The following is a 15,927-nucleotide window of genomic DNA, read 5'->3' on the forward strand; positions in this document are numbered from 1 at the left end:
TGTGATTCGTCAACTGTGCACACATGGAGTCAGCTCTTAAAGTCTAGTTGATAAGCTGTTAAGGAAAGAGCAGACACGCACACACACACACTCATGCTCCACAACTTATCTGTTCCCTTAACTCAGGAGTGCTGGAATGGATGTGTGTGTGTGTGTGTGTGTGAGGGAATGCAGGGTAAAAGGTGTGTGTGTGTGTGTGTGTGTGTGTGTGTGTGTGTGTGTGTGTGTGTGTGTGTGTTTGTGTGCGTGCATGCATTAACGTGTGTGTGTCTGTGTGTGAAGCCCTTACAGGTCCTTCCCTTTCTTCCTCTCGATCGCCGTCATGTCATCTCCACCTGTCGTACGCAGAGAGAGCACTCACATTCACACACACACACACACAGAGGCACCGATGCACACACTCGCGCCGGCAGTCTGAGACACACACTGGCGTGCTGACACCACGAGCTGCAATGCATAGAGTGAGCACAGTCCCTCCTCCTCCTCTCTCCTCCTCCTCCTCTCTCTCTCTCTTTCTCTCTCTCTCTGCTCGTCCTCTGGGTCTTACTGCCTCCCTCAACCCTCTCACTGTTGATGTTTACACCCGCAGTACACACACACACACACACACACACACACGACCTTGAACCACATAAGAAATGAGCGCGCATTTATCAACAACACACAGATATTTAGATGCTTGCAATTTGATTTTAGCCCAAAACTACAGACAAGAAGTAAAGCTGAGTTTGACTGAGAATATTCTAAATATACGTCTTAGAGACTATTCTCTCTTGGTTGAAAAAGTAAAACAGAAAAACAAACAGAATGAGGTCGGATGTCCGACATCTCAATTGGCTTCCTGTCTTCAGCTCACAAAAATGTTTGTGTCTGACTTTGATACCTCGGATTTGCATCCTGCCCCTGAAAATTGGCTTTTAACATGGATCACAATTTCATCAGTTTAAAGTTGCAAATGGTTTTAGTTGCTTTAACTAGAGAGAAGAAACTCCACAGAACAACTGTGCTGTCGTTAATATTGTTATATGGCAAAGGAAAAAGTCGTAGCCTGTCAGGTTTTGTCCATCAATGAAAAAAAGCATTTTGGTTTGTTTGGGGTTTTTTTTTTCAACTGACTTGTAGGATTTTGTCCCTATTGCCCATCCCATCTTTTCACCTTCTGAGTCATTATGTTTCTCTTTCTATTTACATGATTTGTGCAGTACGGCAGCCTCATCAAACCAGATAGGAGACTTCGTGGTGGCCACACAATTTCCCTTCTAAAACAAAGCTATGCGACAAGTGTTGGTTATTAAAACATTCATCGGGGGAAGGTGGGAGTGATGGCTGGTGCCAAAAAAACAGCAGACTGCAGGCTGAGATGTTCATTTATGCCATTTGAAAAAAAAAAGGCAAAAGAAACTGCAAATCAAACACATCTATCCAGTGACTGGCTGCCTCATGCACTCCTCAGGATAAGTGGCTCAGCTGATGAGTGACTAAATGTAAAAATCCACATAAATTTCTAACAAAATTAAGATCTTGAGACTGAAAATGAAGTATATTTACCAGTAGAGCCAGAGTCAGGCTTACACTTCACAATAAAGCAAAGTTTTCAAATCTTCATCGGTGATCAGCTGATGATTAATGAGCTGGCATATTCATCATGTTGATCTCATCTGCTGCAGGACGTGTTCCTGTGAGTCGCTGACAGCTGCCTCTCCGAGGTGACATTGGTAGTGACAGGACATTTAGCACCGAGCAGAAACACAATTTGACGAGGACTGTCTAATGCAGTCCATCAATCTGACCAGAAACCAGAGTCATTCACTTGAAACAAGCTTGCCCCCCTCCCCAGCCACACACACAGTATTTCTTTGTGCTGCTAATTCATATGATTTGGGCTCTTGAGTTGTGTTAACACTTCAAATAAGAACAGTTCTGCATGATGGTTTTTCTAAAAAAGTGATGGTAAAAGTGTCAACCAATTAAAAGGTTATTAACAGAATAAATGTGTAGGTACCAAAAGGAACAGTCTCAGTTACCAAGAAAAGAAATTTCCTCATTCAAATACAGTAAGCAGCTGCAGGAGCCTGGTACTTGGTACGATACTGTCAAGTGTGTGTGTGTGTGTGTGTGTGTGTGTGTGGGGGGGGGGGGGGGGGGGGTCAAAACAAAGTACTGGTGTGATCGTTTATTGGAGGCTGAAGTTGCCCGACATAAAATTCAAAACTCTTGAAACCAATCTATTTTTGACAGGTTTCTTTGATTATTCTATATAGGCCAGAATATTCACACAAAAAATAAGCAAACAGGTAAAAAATATCTGAGTATATAAATGATGTACTGTACTGTATGTGGAAAATTCAGATTTCAAAAATTAATATATAAAAGGAGGGTACAACAACCTGAAAACACTTACAGCCTGGGATTCACTGAGGAAGGTTGGATGAAACCCATATGCATGTGACACATTCTATGTTCGTTATCTAGAAGTTGTCTGTGTGATAGAGGCCATTTAGTACAAAATTATCTCACATCTAGTGTCTTGATTGTTCTTTCATTTTTCTGAACTACTTAGCACTTTTATATACATCATGCACACACATTTGAATTCTAATGTTTTAGACATTGCTCTATGGGACTGTGCTACGCTAAAATTTGTCATATTTTCATGTGCAGTGGCAGTAAAACATCGACCTGAGAAGTTCCCCTGCTCAATAGAGTTTCATGCAGTTCTTTTAATTTGATCTAGTCAAGGTAGACCTGAAGGGAGCAGCTGATGTCAGAGGTTGATCCCAGGTTCATGGAGTCAAGATTAGGTGAGCCTCTCTGTAGGCCATCTGATTTGCAAAGGGTTATTCCAGTTCAGCTGAATCTCAGCCTTTATTGACCAGCTTTGGCTGGTAGCAGCAAGACAAATAGAAAGATAATCAGCACCGCGCTCACTTCATTTTATCAAATCACTGCTGCGTCTGCCATCGACAGAACTCACATGAGCGCACACAGGTAGGAGAGCAGACTCATGCACAAACACAAACAGCAAGGACAGAACACCTGGAAATCAGTTCACTCAAAGCACATTTTCCTCAAGGTCTGTCCTCACCTCCTGTGGACGGATGGACGGACGGACACACCCACACACACACACACACACAAAAACAATCCTGCTGCGTGGTTCATCTGAAGAGAGTATTGATCCCAAGTTTGTCATTAAAGTAGGGACAGTTGTTGATTGTTGCTGAAAACATTCAACACACAAACCCACCTCGACCTCACTCGCCCGCTACATGAATGGCTTCAGTAGAGAGGAACATAATTAGCATGGACCTGGAATCTGATGGGGCTACAGCAAATAACCTTGGTCTATTGTGTGTGTGTGTAGATGGAAAAACACATCAACATGCATTATATGCATGTGTATATGACATCCGTAAAAAACAATGACTGAAAGTGCATATGTACAAAAAAATCTCTGTGTGTGTGTGTGTGTGTATTTGTCCTATAAAGCAAGTGAAGTGATTGAAACCTCTAAATGGTGAAGGTGCACTCAGGGGAATAGGGCTAATCTACATAATGGGGGAGGGTGGAGCTATATTAACAGCATCCTGGTGAGTGTGCGCACACGCACGCACACACACACACACACACACACACACACACACACACACACACAGCATCGTCTTCAATAAAACAGTTCTCCTCCAGTGGATCTTCCTGAATCAGTGAAACGGGACTCATTTGAGGTATCGGACTTTAAAGATAAAGGAACTGATTGTCCTGATTTGTATTGCATAGCACCTCATTTTAATGCGGCATCAGAGATGCAGGACTGCTGTTTTTGTCAAGTCCAACACTCACTAATAAAAACTGCTCTCTACAGCACATTCTAGGCGATATAGTCACAATTTACCATTTCAAAATCAAGGGAATTAATCGAACATACATTCTATGTCACAATCCTTTATGAAAAAGCAATTTCAGTGTCTCATTAGTGTCACAACTTCATCCGAGCTCAATCCTCCTCCACAGGACAAGAGGGGTTCACAATTTCAGGTGTACACACCAGACACGCTCAGCTTGATGAGAAATGTGCATCAGGGAAAATGGTCCTGCTGCGTGGAGAGCTGGAGGAGACGGAGGAAAGCAGTAACTGCCTGTAGTTTGATGTGTGACGTGTAGACTGTTAGATTGGATCAGGAAGGTGTTCCACTGCAATCTGAGTGGACATAGATCCTGCTCAATGCTGCTAGCCAAGATGGCTGCACCATTGTGTTTGCCGGCTTGTCATCTTTCATTTCCTCTCTTGTTTCTTCTGGCTCTGTTGCATCTATTTGCTGATGGCTCCAATCATCACCAAACATAACTGATTATTCCAGCCGCTGTCATGGACTTTTACAATCAGGGTCCCACACACAAACAAGCTTTCATCACTCTCTGTCTCCCCAGTTATGTGATGAGGTATGGGCTGGGCCTAATCAAGCTAGATAAATGATAGTAAGCATTCAGGAACCATAGTTAAGCAGAATTTCAACTGTTCTATTATCAAGACGCGTATAACATGCAACCAAGCTGAGGGTTCTTGGTCACCCTTGACTGGTGCTGTTGTACGCTGCCCAGCTCCACCTGTTATGTTCCCTCGGATAATCTGTTGGAGGAAGGACTATCTAGTTCCATGATGCAAACCTGGACACCAGACCCCTATCCTACAGGCTCCCAACCTGTCTATTGGTGAAGTGTAGTGTTGTAGTCTTCCAGAAACCTCTTCTCTATGAGAGTCAAATTGCCCCGCTGTCCCTGTCAATGTTGGGCAGATCAATATCCTTTAATAGTTTCCCCCACCCACAGATTCTTTACAGGTGCTGGAAACTTGGATCAACACTGATGACTTTTTGACTCTTGTTGAACTTTGTCCAGTAGACTGTAACATTTTTAGAATATCCAGACCCTCCAGGCACCTGGGAGCCTGGCAATGCACTTCAGTAATTATCCCAGCTTCTAGATGTAATTAATCAAAGTAGGCCTGGTCAGACTCCTTTTACTTTTGTGAATCTTTCACCTGAAATACACACTTAGTCATTCATTTTGTAAACTTTCTCTTAAAAACTATCTCAAACTTTGATCAAGTCCCTCTTCTTCTTCTTCTTCTTCTTCTTCTTCTTCTTCTTCTTCCTCTTACTCTTAGTGCAGATATTTCTAATGTTTGCTGTCACTCCAAGTCCCTAATGTGGGATTTTATGCACAAGTTGAGTCTTTTAATCTTGCTCTGCTCTCACAGGCTAGCCCATATACACTCAGCCCAGTCTTATTTAGTTTTCGAACATGAAAAAATTTAAATAATTGATGCCCGTCTATCTTATCACTGCGCGATATTTGTGACAGCTCTGCCTTTCTCTCATATAAAAACTCATCTTCCTGTACATTGCTCTGATTAAATTAACTCTTTGGCTTCAAATATATTTGCCGAGGCCCTCATGGCTGCTCCCAATAACTGCACTATTAAGGTTTTTCCTCCCCCATCTCAGTACTGAGGAACTCATTCCCCAATTCAATACCACCAACTCTTCTAGTCTGAATGCTGTCACTGCCCTGAAATGGAGAAAGCCCCAGCCTTAATATTTGCCTTGGCTTAGTGACAACACCAGAGCCCTAAAAAGGGAGTCCAGAAAGGTGAAAGTGTGGTAAGATTTAACTTCCTTTAAAATGTATAAAAACACACTTCTACATTAAGAAACTTAATTCTGGGTGAGCAACATACTCTCATACCCCAAGATTTTTGGTGCCCAACAAGGCCCAGCCTAGATGTTTCCCCAACTAATGCAAAGACTTTCATTAGAAAAGTAGATGACACTCAAATGAACATTTCCTCTGCAATCTGTGACATAGAGGTTTCACTGATCTGTTAATCTAAATTAGACTGCTTGTCATACATCATGCTTTCCTTGCTTACAAAGACTGTTTTCATTGAAACACACAACCTGGCCCTCTGGATGCTGTCCCCAGTGCCACTCTGAAGTGTGTTGTTGAGACAGCCGATTCTGCCTTCCTCACCAGCATTATCAGCTACCTAGCAACTGGTTCTGTTCAATCCTGTTTGGAGCACTCAGTTGTCACATCCCCAACAAAAAAAACCCAACTCTGCTTAAATGCCGGGTCTCGAACTCAGAACCTTCTTGCCATGAGGCAACAGTGCTAACCACTGCACCACCACCTCCAGTTGAGTATTCCAATCAATCAACAAATGTGGGACATGAAATTCCAGTAAATTGCCACCCACAGCTCCTGTAACACATAAATAGAAGGGTTATGGAAAATGTAGGAACCCCCCCCCCCCCCTCTCTGCCTCAGCAAATCTTTCCTGTGGAGTCCCCCAAGGCTCTATACCAGGCCCCATTATCTTCTCTATGTACACGCTTTTCTTTTCTTTTATTGTTTTCCCAACAACAACCAGCTTTTGCCTCTACCTGAAATCAAATAATCAGTCAGAACTAGTCAGTCTGTGTTTGGTGGCAAATAAATGGACAAAAGTGATTTTATTCAAAAACTTGCTTTTCTAGAATCAGCTATAAGGTTCTCCTGTTTGCTCACAAAGTCCTAAGGTACCCCTTTCCTATACTGCAGCACAGTACCTTAGACTGTGGAACAACAATCCCCTCCCCATCAGATCTGCCACCTCCTCACCTTTAAATTTAGGTTTAATCCCTTTTGAATACATTAGCTTTTTTATTCCTCCAGGTGTGGTTTGTTTATTAGTGCCCATGCACTTGTGTTTTTAGTTGTGTATATGATTTTATCTGTTATATTGTGTGTGCTGTAGTCATTAAAGCTGAAAATCTATTCACTGACAGGACTCTTGGGTAAACATGTTCACCGTGACAACCAACTTTAGTTGTGAGTCACAGTTTTTTCGTAAATATTCCTTTAACCTTGTTGTTACACATAACTTATTTCCTTAAACAACATGAGCAGTAAAACAACAGCAGGAAAGCAACAATAACACGCCCTACTTGACAAAGTCACGTAGCCATATGCAATCACACACACACACACACACACACACACACACACACCCCTCTAACATTGAGCTGGACTGTTGGTAATCAGGTTAACAATCCAACTGCACTGTTTAAACAGGTTAACAATACAAAGTATGAAACAGTAGACTGAAATAATACATCTAAGTCTTACATTAATAATACAGCTGACAACATTTTACATTTGCAGCATGTGTTGTGTGAGGGCCAAAAATCAATTCAAGACTTACCCTGAAATTTTTGGGGAAAAATTAATCACCCAGAGTTTAATAATTCTATTGTTTGAAGGGCAAAGTTTTTCTTGTGCATTGTAAGTCTTTTCAGTACGCAGTAGATTTATATTTTGTGTTTCGAGTATCATCAAAAGTTATTTGCATAAGTGTTTTGAAACCCAAGGTCCTAAAATGGCTCATAATTTTTGAAGTGCTGCAGAATTAATTTCAAGGTGAATGAGTGGGCATCATCACCTGAAAAATTCATTCATTGCCTCATGTGCATCACCACCAAATCACCCTCAGCTAATATGACACAATGGAATATCACAAAACTTAAAGAATAAAACCTCTGGCTTCTATTCTTCAGAAAGCAGAGCTGCTTCAAGTCAACATTTCGAGAGGCTGGTTGCTATGTGATTGAGGATGTTGGCAACATGTACAATTTACAAGCCAGTTTCCATACCAACACTGTCTAACTATAGTCCATCGCAGTAGCAGGATCGAAGAACTGAGTGGTATGAAAAGATGAGGAAAATGAAAAAGGGTAGAGGAGAAATACCTGCAGCTGCCGCTGATGCTCAGAAATTTCACCTGCTCAACACCACATTAGCAATTTCTGCTCGTGTGTCATAAATATCCTCCACACTAATTCATCATACCGTTGGTAAGAGGTTTAAGGGTCTTTTATATATATTTGTCATTGCAAAATGTGCTGAGAGAGTTTACACACATTTAAACCAATTAATGTCTGAGGATGCATGCAAAGTCCTGCCTTGGTGGCAAATTTTCTTGACTTTACTTTTTTCTGAGACGTGGTCACATGAAATAAAAATCCATCCATCCATCCATCCATCTCCAGCCACTGTGGCATTCATTGAAATTGTATCAAAATCCCAATACGTGCAATGTCCACGTCACAGGAGGTGCAATGTCTGCTCAACAAAATGTGTGTCAAATTACTTTTTCAAATGAATGGTAGGGCCGGGATATTCCAGCATCCAAGTCGTAACACATTTTTTTAGTGTAGATTCCAGGTAAAGACATTATCATTTCCGCATGTTTTTAATTAAAAATGCAAATGACACAAGAATTATAATTCTATTTAACAACTTAAATTGTATTGAAATTATAACATCAGAGATATTTTTTCCAGTCCTCCAAGCTCACACGAAGAGGACATGGCATCGTGATTCTGTTCTAAGGTGAATGACATGCGCAAGCAGTTCAAACAATGCAAGGAAATGCTTAATGAACGTCACATTGGATTTGCCCTGCACCTTCCTGCTGTGCTGGCTTTTGACCACAAAGGTGATCCAGAACAGCACCAGGAGTTTGATGACCCGAAGAAACCCTTGCAATACATCAAGACTATGTGACAGATATTCCCCACAACACTTCACCACTGAGCAGGCATAACAATAGCGATAAACATACTCCACCACCCACACACACTTTATGCCAACATAGCTTGTTATTCAAAAGAATCCAGGTAATGACCATGGCTGCTAGAAATGTTTCTATTCTATATTTGTGTAAATGTTATTATATGTCGGTTTATGTTTGTTTCTGTCTTTAAAATCAGCCATGTCCGACGAAGCTGTTGATTTTGTTGCCTGTGAATGAATGCTAAATGCTGTATGTCGTTGTTGAAAAGGGGCATTCTGTAAGTCATACAAGTGCTTCCCTGTTGGCTGCAAGAGCAGCCACGCTGGTTTGGTTCTGAATCCAGCTAATTTCTTAGAGCTCAACACAGTTATAGAATACATTCATCCTTTTTTGTTCGCTTTGGATGGTGTTCTTCACTGATAATGGGAGATGCTCATATGAAGAAACATACTGGTGTACAGTAAACACTGCATAATAATAGTGGGTGTTTAGGGGTTTAAATTCACTATGGCTCAGGTGGCCGTTACTGGTTCAAACCTCATCTCCTCCAGAGACTGAGTCAAAGTGTCCTTGAGTAAAATACAGAGCCCCTGATTGCCTTCACATCAATATGTGAATGTGATAGCAACCCCCCCCCCCCCTGCCAACGCATGAATGTGTATGTGTGAATGGACGAATTTGAATGCATTTTATAATGCTTTGAGTGGTCAGAAGGAAAATGAAAGTGCAGTCATTTTACCTATTAAAAGAAGAGAGAGATTCTTTCAAGAGAAACACTTAATAATCCAAGAGAGGAGAGAACTGCACTCCGGGGGGGTGGGTATGTGTGTCTGCAGTGTGCGGATGTGTCCACAGCAGGGGAGTCGCTTTCTTGTTTAATCAACATCTACAATTTAAATGTATGAAAGAGACTAGCAAGGACTCAGGGAGGATAGTGATAGCTGAGATAGCTACAACCCATAACACAGCCATAACCCAGAGCAGATTTTTTTTGGACAGTTTGAGTGCAAATTGAGTAAAATGGGAAGTCTCCACTGATCATAAGCAGGAACTTAAATACGGTGTCAGGTTCAGCATTGGACTGACAAACCTCAATACCCCGACCCCCTTAAGCAGTGATGTTGCTAAAGGTTATGTACATGGTCCTGGATCTGCCGGATATCTGGTAGCTCCACAATCCAGCATCATGAGGTTACTACTAGTACAAACATTACAACCACCAGGACATCTTTGTATCTGACTTCTCTGTATCTCATATGCTCTGCAGGAGTCTGGGGAGTGCTCACATCTCAGATCAAGCCCACCTGCCTGTTAATAAGTCTAATAGGACCCGTGGAAGGAGGATGCATTCAAGCGTCTTACAATGTACAGAGAGCCAAAATTATACTGTTTATAGATACCAACTCTCCTACAACTCCATCGATGGGGACTTTCCCACTGCACCTCATGTTACCAGTTTTGAAAATACCTGAAGTGCTGCTCTTTTCTGTTTGATGGGGAAAAAAATAAAAATAAAAAATACGGATCATGAAAAATAAATGATTGGAAGCCAGCAAGAAAGCTGCACAATGAACTGACTGAACCGCTAACAAAGACTAAGGAAGGTTTTCACCAAATTTACGAGTATTAGAAAAGATTTTCATCAGTATAGCATGTGTATGAATACATGCACAACCATTTGTTCCTCTTTGAACAAAAGGTTGAGAAATTAAAAATGTTCACTTCAAAATATATCACGGTATATTTAACTAAAACCAGTAAGCCATGTGGTTTTATACGAAAACATTCTTAAAAACTTCAGTCAAATTTCCAGACGTCACCAGACTTAGATATTGCTATTGTCATATTCCAGTACTTGTCCAGGTTTGTGTAACAACTGCAGTGCATGTGGCCATCAGCTTTTTTCCTTTTCTTTTACTCATCTGGTCAAGCATGGTTTGACTCTCCTTAACAGGTGCACAACTGGGTTTGGCGGAGGAAAAGTTCAGGGTAAAACATATGGAGTGGATGTGAGTGTGATGCTTCAAGGAGAGCTGGATTGGCTACAGAGAGCAAAATTATATCTATATTCAGGTCAGGTTTTACTGCACTGAGGGCCCAAAAGCTACTGTATGTTCAAAAGTAGTGATCTTTTTTGCCCAAGTGATTTTTGGTGACAGTAGCAAATTTGATGAATATTTTGTAAAATCTTTTTCACAGGGGTTGCATTTTTAAGAAAATTAGGTTGTAGCTCATTCATCATCATTTGTGTTATAACAACCACTCCACAAAGAAAAAAACGATCCCCTCTGCTTAATTCATCAAAACATGAGAGCCAAATGTATCTCCTTGTCCATGTGAAAGCATTTTGAGAGCTCTGTGTAGTAAAACTGAAGCCCTTCCATGATTTTATGAATGGATTTGATGTGTAGCTGCACGGTGGTGCAGTGGTTAGCACTGTGGCCTCACAGCAAGAAGGTTCCGGGTTCGAGTCCCGGCTCGGGCACGGGATCTTTCTGTGTGGAGTCTGCATGTTCTCCCCGTGCCTGCGTGGGTTCTCTCCGGGTACTCCGGCTTCCTCCCACTGTCCAAAGACATGCAATTTGGGGACTAGGCTGATTGAGTTCTCTAAATTGACCGTGGGTGTGAATGGTTGTTCGTCTGTGTATGTTGGCCCTGTGATGGACTGGCGACCTGTCCAGAGTGTACCCCGCCTCTCGCCCGTAGATGCTGGGATAGGCTCCAGCGACCCTTACTAGTAAGGAATAAGCTGTAGACGACGATGGATGGATTTGATGTGTATCACTCACTGCATACGGCACATAAAACTATAATTCCCGATGACATGTTTGTGAGTGACATGATGGAAAAAAACCTACAACCATTTTTATCATCTACGTTTGAACTGCACAACATTTAACTACTGATGATGACTAATGATGACTATGACATTAACGATGTAAATACAAAGGTGTGACAGTGCAATGCTATGCACTGCATTGTCTATGTGTAGAACTTGCGTAGTCTACAGAGCATCAAGGTAAATAGAAAGCAATACCACAGAGTTCAAGGATGTCAGGGTTTATCTGCAGTCTCCATATTTGAAGGAGCTGCTTCTACCTGCACTCTTTATGAGAACTTATCCTCTGTTTCTGGGTGACTTTCTCTCATGAGAGAGTTTATACTTTCCAATAAAAGTTAAGAAACCATTAATTCGATAATATTGTAACTATCGAATTGCATTTTGTGGGCGTTTGCGCAGATCAAAAGTAAGCTTTCCTGTTGTCGTGAGCCACATCCTTCCTGATGTTCCACTAAAAATCACACACAAGCACAGGGACACATTTCCTTCCTCCAGGATTTGGGTTATTGCGGTTCACATCAGAGGTGAGTGAGGAACGTTGGGCAGTGAAAGTGATTTGTGATAGAATAGCATCAGGAAGTGAAAGAGATGGTGTGATGAAGGGAGGGAAGGAAGGTGATACACCTGATAATGGGAGTGTTGAAGCTTGAGGGGGGAAGAACTCGACCCTGTCAATCAACACCAGTGCAGTAATGTCAGCTTCAAATATAAAAGCTAAAAGGTGCCACAACTGATGCACAGTTGACTTTATATGACCAGGGAAATGCTGACATGCCCTGGCCTACCAAGTGTAAAGTGCTGCGTGAAAACATCAGCAGTGAGAAAGGTAGTCATTTAAGTAATGTTAAAGGACCGAGAGACCAAGGACGAAGACAACTGCTTGAAGAGGGATGGAGTGAGAAAGAAAAGGTGAAAGAAACAAAAGCAGCTGTGGAAAAATCATAGATGGAGAGAACTGATGCGGCATGAGTGAGAGAAAAGAGGAAGGCAGAGTGCAGCAAATGATTAAAACTTCCTCCCCCTCACTCCTCTTTCCGTCTGTCTTTTACTTCTTCCACGAAAAACCACCCGAGGTCTAATGAGGCGTAGGCGACACAGTCCGACATTGTCACACTGCTCTGTGCACTCAAGAGTGCTTGGAGAAGCAGTGTGAATATTCATTTATTATTATTTGTGCGTGTTTGGATGTATGCGAGTAATAGTCAGACAACTCATATAAAGAGAGTCAGACTATATTATTACCTCCATGCCCTCTTCATCTCCCCATCTCTCCCTCTAATTGGTTCCTCAGTTTAACCAATCAGAGGGAATGACTGCGGCCATCTATTGCAGAGCTGGTGCTGTAGATGCTACAAGTGGTAATGATGACAGCGTGAGTGAAATAACCAGACTGACTCTGATTTGTTGCTATGGCAGCGCATCTTCCTGAGGTGCAAAAATCACAGTAGGATTTATCACCACAATTTCCTCTCGATAATGAAGCAATGAAGGCACTGACCCTGACGCTCGCACACACACACGCGCGCACACAAACACACTTTCAGCAACATGGACTCGTTGCTGCAGATGGTGGATTAGAACTAAAGTCTCAGACTAGATGGAATTATAAAAGAGAAAAAAAAAAACATCTTGTCAGAAGGGACAGATTACAGATGCATTACAAACATCTTACAGTGCCAAAAAAAAAAAAGAGAGAAAAGTTTAAGACATTAAAAGTTTAACAAGAATTATGCATGTCCACAAGTGTGGAGGATTATGAAAATATTAGACAGGAACTTTCCCCAGATGGAATGGGACAATATGATTTACTGTAAGGAAAAAGACACACTGGTTGTTAATCCAACATTGAGGTCACATCGAGTCAAGATAAAAGGCGAGTAGTGGTGGTGTAGCAGGAAGCGTGTGTTGCTGATTTGGATCTATTGATTTTGGCTTGTAACCTGCCTCCTGATGGAACTGTCATGGAATCGCTGATGTTCAGATTTTCATGTTTTAGTTTTCATCTCTTCTATGGCAGATCTTTGGTTTCAAAGCTCAGAAGTTATACAGTTGAGTTTGTTCTTTTCGATCCAACTGATGAGTAGGCATACAGTATGTGAAACAAAACACATCATTTCTCATTAAACAGTTAATCTAACATCCTCTAAAATGTTTCTTTACATGTGACTTTGTTGATCTGTACTCGCTGTATCTATTTCATGTCAGTCCATCCTGGAAGTGAAAAGCTCTCCCAGCAAGTTTACTCAATTTTCTCTTTTCTAAAGGTTAATTTTTATTAGTTGTCATCACTCACATTACAGCTCTCACAAGAGAGTTTATTGTACCTTTAACAAAATGTAAAACCCAATGAAAAAAGTAAGATTTGTGATTTTGAGCTACATAAAATCAAGTTTGGGAAGACTTGATGTGGTAAAATTGGAGCGGAGTCGAATGTTAATGTTTTTCCAGCAGTGACCAAAAAATGTGGCATTTTTTAATCTATGGACCATATAATAATAATTGTTTTTTTGCTTATTAATGAGCATTTATGATAAAAAATCTATGCTAGATTTAACCAGGATCATTTTCATCCTTTGTCCCTCCACAGGTTAATGTCAACAACTGCAAAAGGAATAAAATAATCGTTGTTACCAACACAAATTAAATCACTGTGAAGAAACATGGCATAAATTACCAGAAATTTCACACTGTACACTAACAGATATCACTTACATATACAACCAAAAATAATCTCCATTAAAAAGAGCATGTAACAGGTTGAATGTGCTGCCGTGTGCCAGGATTAGAAACTTCATTACGGTGCCTGGTAATAAAGCAAAGATTTCGCCAACCTTCATCCAGTCTGATCACATAGGGATACTCACTCAGTGTGCTGGGAGCTTAACCGGCTCCTGTAGACAGTCAGATGGACAACAGAAGCTAAGTCAGCTTTATGAGGGTCATTTACTGTAAATATCCAACCTGGCTGCCAGCTACAGTATAGCCATGCTGGATTTTGTTTTTGTGTCATGGACTAGTTTTACTCACATTATCACTGGATTGTTACTCAAAGCAGGACATATTTGAATCACTAACTGGGATATATGTCTCGTTTCCATTTTGATTGATATTGTTCAGATTTTTCGTGTTGTGTTTTGGACTCTCCAAGCTCAGACAGTCTGGCTCTTCATGCTGTCTAATGTGGTAAAATGATTTTTCGCCAGTCGTAACTATACTTTGGTCAAGAGCCACAAATCAATTGTAGACAACGAGATGGCATTTTTAAAAAGTAAAAACTTTTTTTTTTAAATGACTTTGGTGTTGTACTTATGTGTTTTTGTATGGAACCAGAAAACAGCTGTGCTTGCAATAATCTTTTTTTAATGACAAATGTTACGCAAAAGCTACTTAGTTTGATGACATCATGAGAAAAGAAGAGACGAGAAGGGAATGAACTCTCCTGAAAAATCATCTTAGTTGTGTTATTTCAACTTTTAAATATAATAATTTCCATCTTGCCTGATGAGCTGGTGCACAGCATCATGGCCTGTGAGAACAGGCCTTTCCTCAGGACTGGCTTTGGGTTTGCACAGCACAACTGCCAGGCGGTTCTGCATCTCTCCCTGTGGTGTGTTCCTGACCAATGTCATTGAATACAATGTCCAGGTCTGAGATCCGACCTGGACATTGTATTCAAAGAAAATAACTGTTTATTTTCTTGATTTAACCCAATTTATCACCTTAGTCCATGACCTTGGGGTTATGGACTAAATATAATGTATTAGTCGTAGGAGTCGTCTCGCTTCACACACACACCTCTACAATAGGACTTTGGTGTCCCCCCTCAGAAGCCAGTCTTTAGAAATCTTTGTCATATCTAACACTGTCAGAACAGTGAACATTCTATAGATCAGCCAATCAAACAAACCAGATAAGTGATCAGCAGATGGATAGATAATTCTATAAAACATGATTTTGTAATTAGACGCTGTAGCTCTAAAGTGATGATCACGCATGAACAGTGAATCCTCCCTTGATTAAATATCTAATAGTTCCAGCATGCACGGGTGACCTGACTCTGCTGTAAAGCTGAACCTGACAGCTGTGTGCGAGTGAGAGGATCAAGAGAAGTGAGTAATGATAGAACCACGCCAGCAGTCACTGACAGCGGATACACGGCCAGTTCATTAGTTAGAAAATGACAGAAATGGAGCAAGTCCTTTGAAGCTTTGACGCAGTCAGGCTGTCAACAGGTCAATACAAAGACACACTATCTCAGTATGAACATATAATTATGGGCAACACACACGCACAACTCATGTCTTGACATGGACATGTATGACAAATGCACACACTCGCCTTCAATAGACATCCACGCCTACATAAACACACCTCAGTCACACACATGTTTGACCTTAGTCAACTCTGGCCTCCTCTTTCCTGTTTTCACACTGTTCCTCTTCCTTTTTTCCTTCCTCAAGTTGTTTCCCTC

At 41.2% G+C, this 15,927-nt stretch overlaps 1 protein-coding gene across 2 annotated transcripts in view; it reads right to left on the reverse strand.

The window, feature by feature from the left end:
• Positions 1–15,927, reverse strand: part of pde2a (phosphodiesterase 2A) — a 154,462-nt gene that overhangs the window by 104,544 nt on the left and 33,991 nt on the right. Inside the window, exon 1 of one of the 2 annotated variants that reach the window (XM_086215693.1) lies at positions 290–441. The exons of the other annotated variant lie outside the window; for it this stretch is intronic. Coding sequence (XP_086071819.1) covers positions 290–324 — 35 coding nt within the window. The 5' untranslated portion in view covers positions 325–441. Of the gene's footprint in view, positions 1–289; positions 442–15,927 lie in introns of those variants that run through there. 2 annotated transcript variants of the gene reach the window in all.

The sequence above is a fragment of the Aulostomus chinensis genome, chromosome 10, assembly GCF_037954235.1.
Source record: "Aulostomus chinensis isolate RoL2024-O1b breed Wild chromosome 10, RoL_Achi_v1.0, whole genome shotgun sequence".
NCBI classification, from domain to species: Eukaryota; Metazoa; Chordata; class Actinopteri; order Syngnathiformes; family Aulostomidae; genus Aulostomus; species Aulostomus chinensis.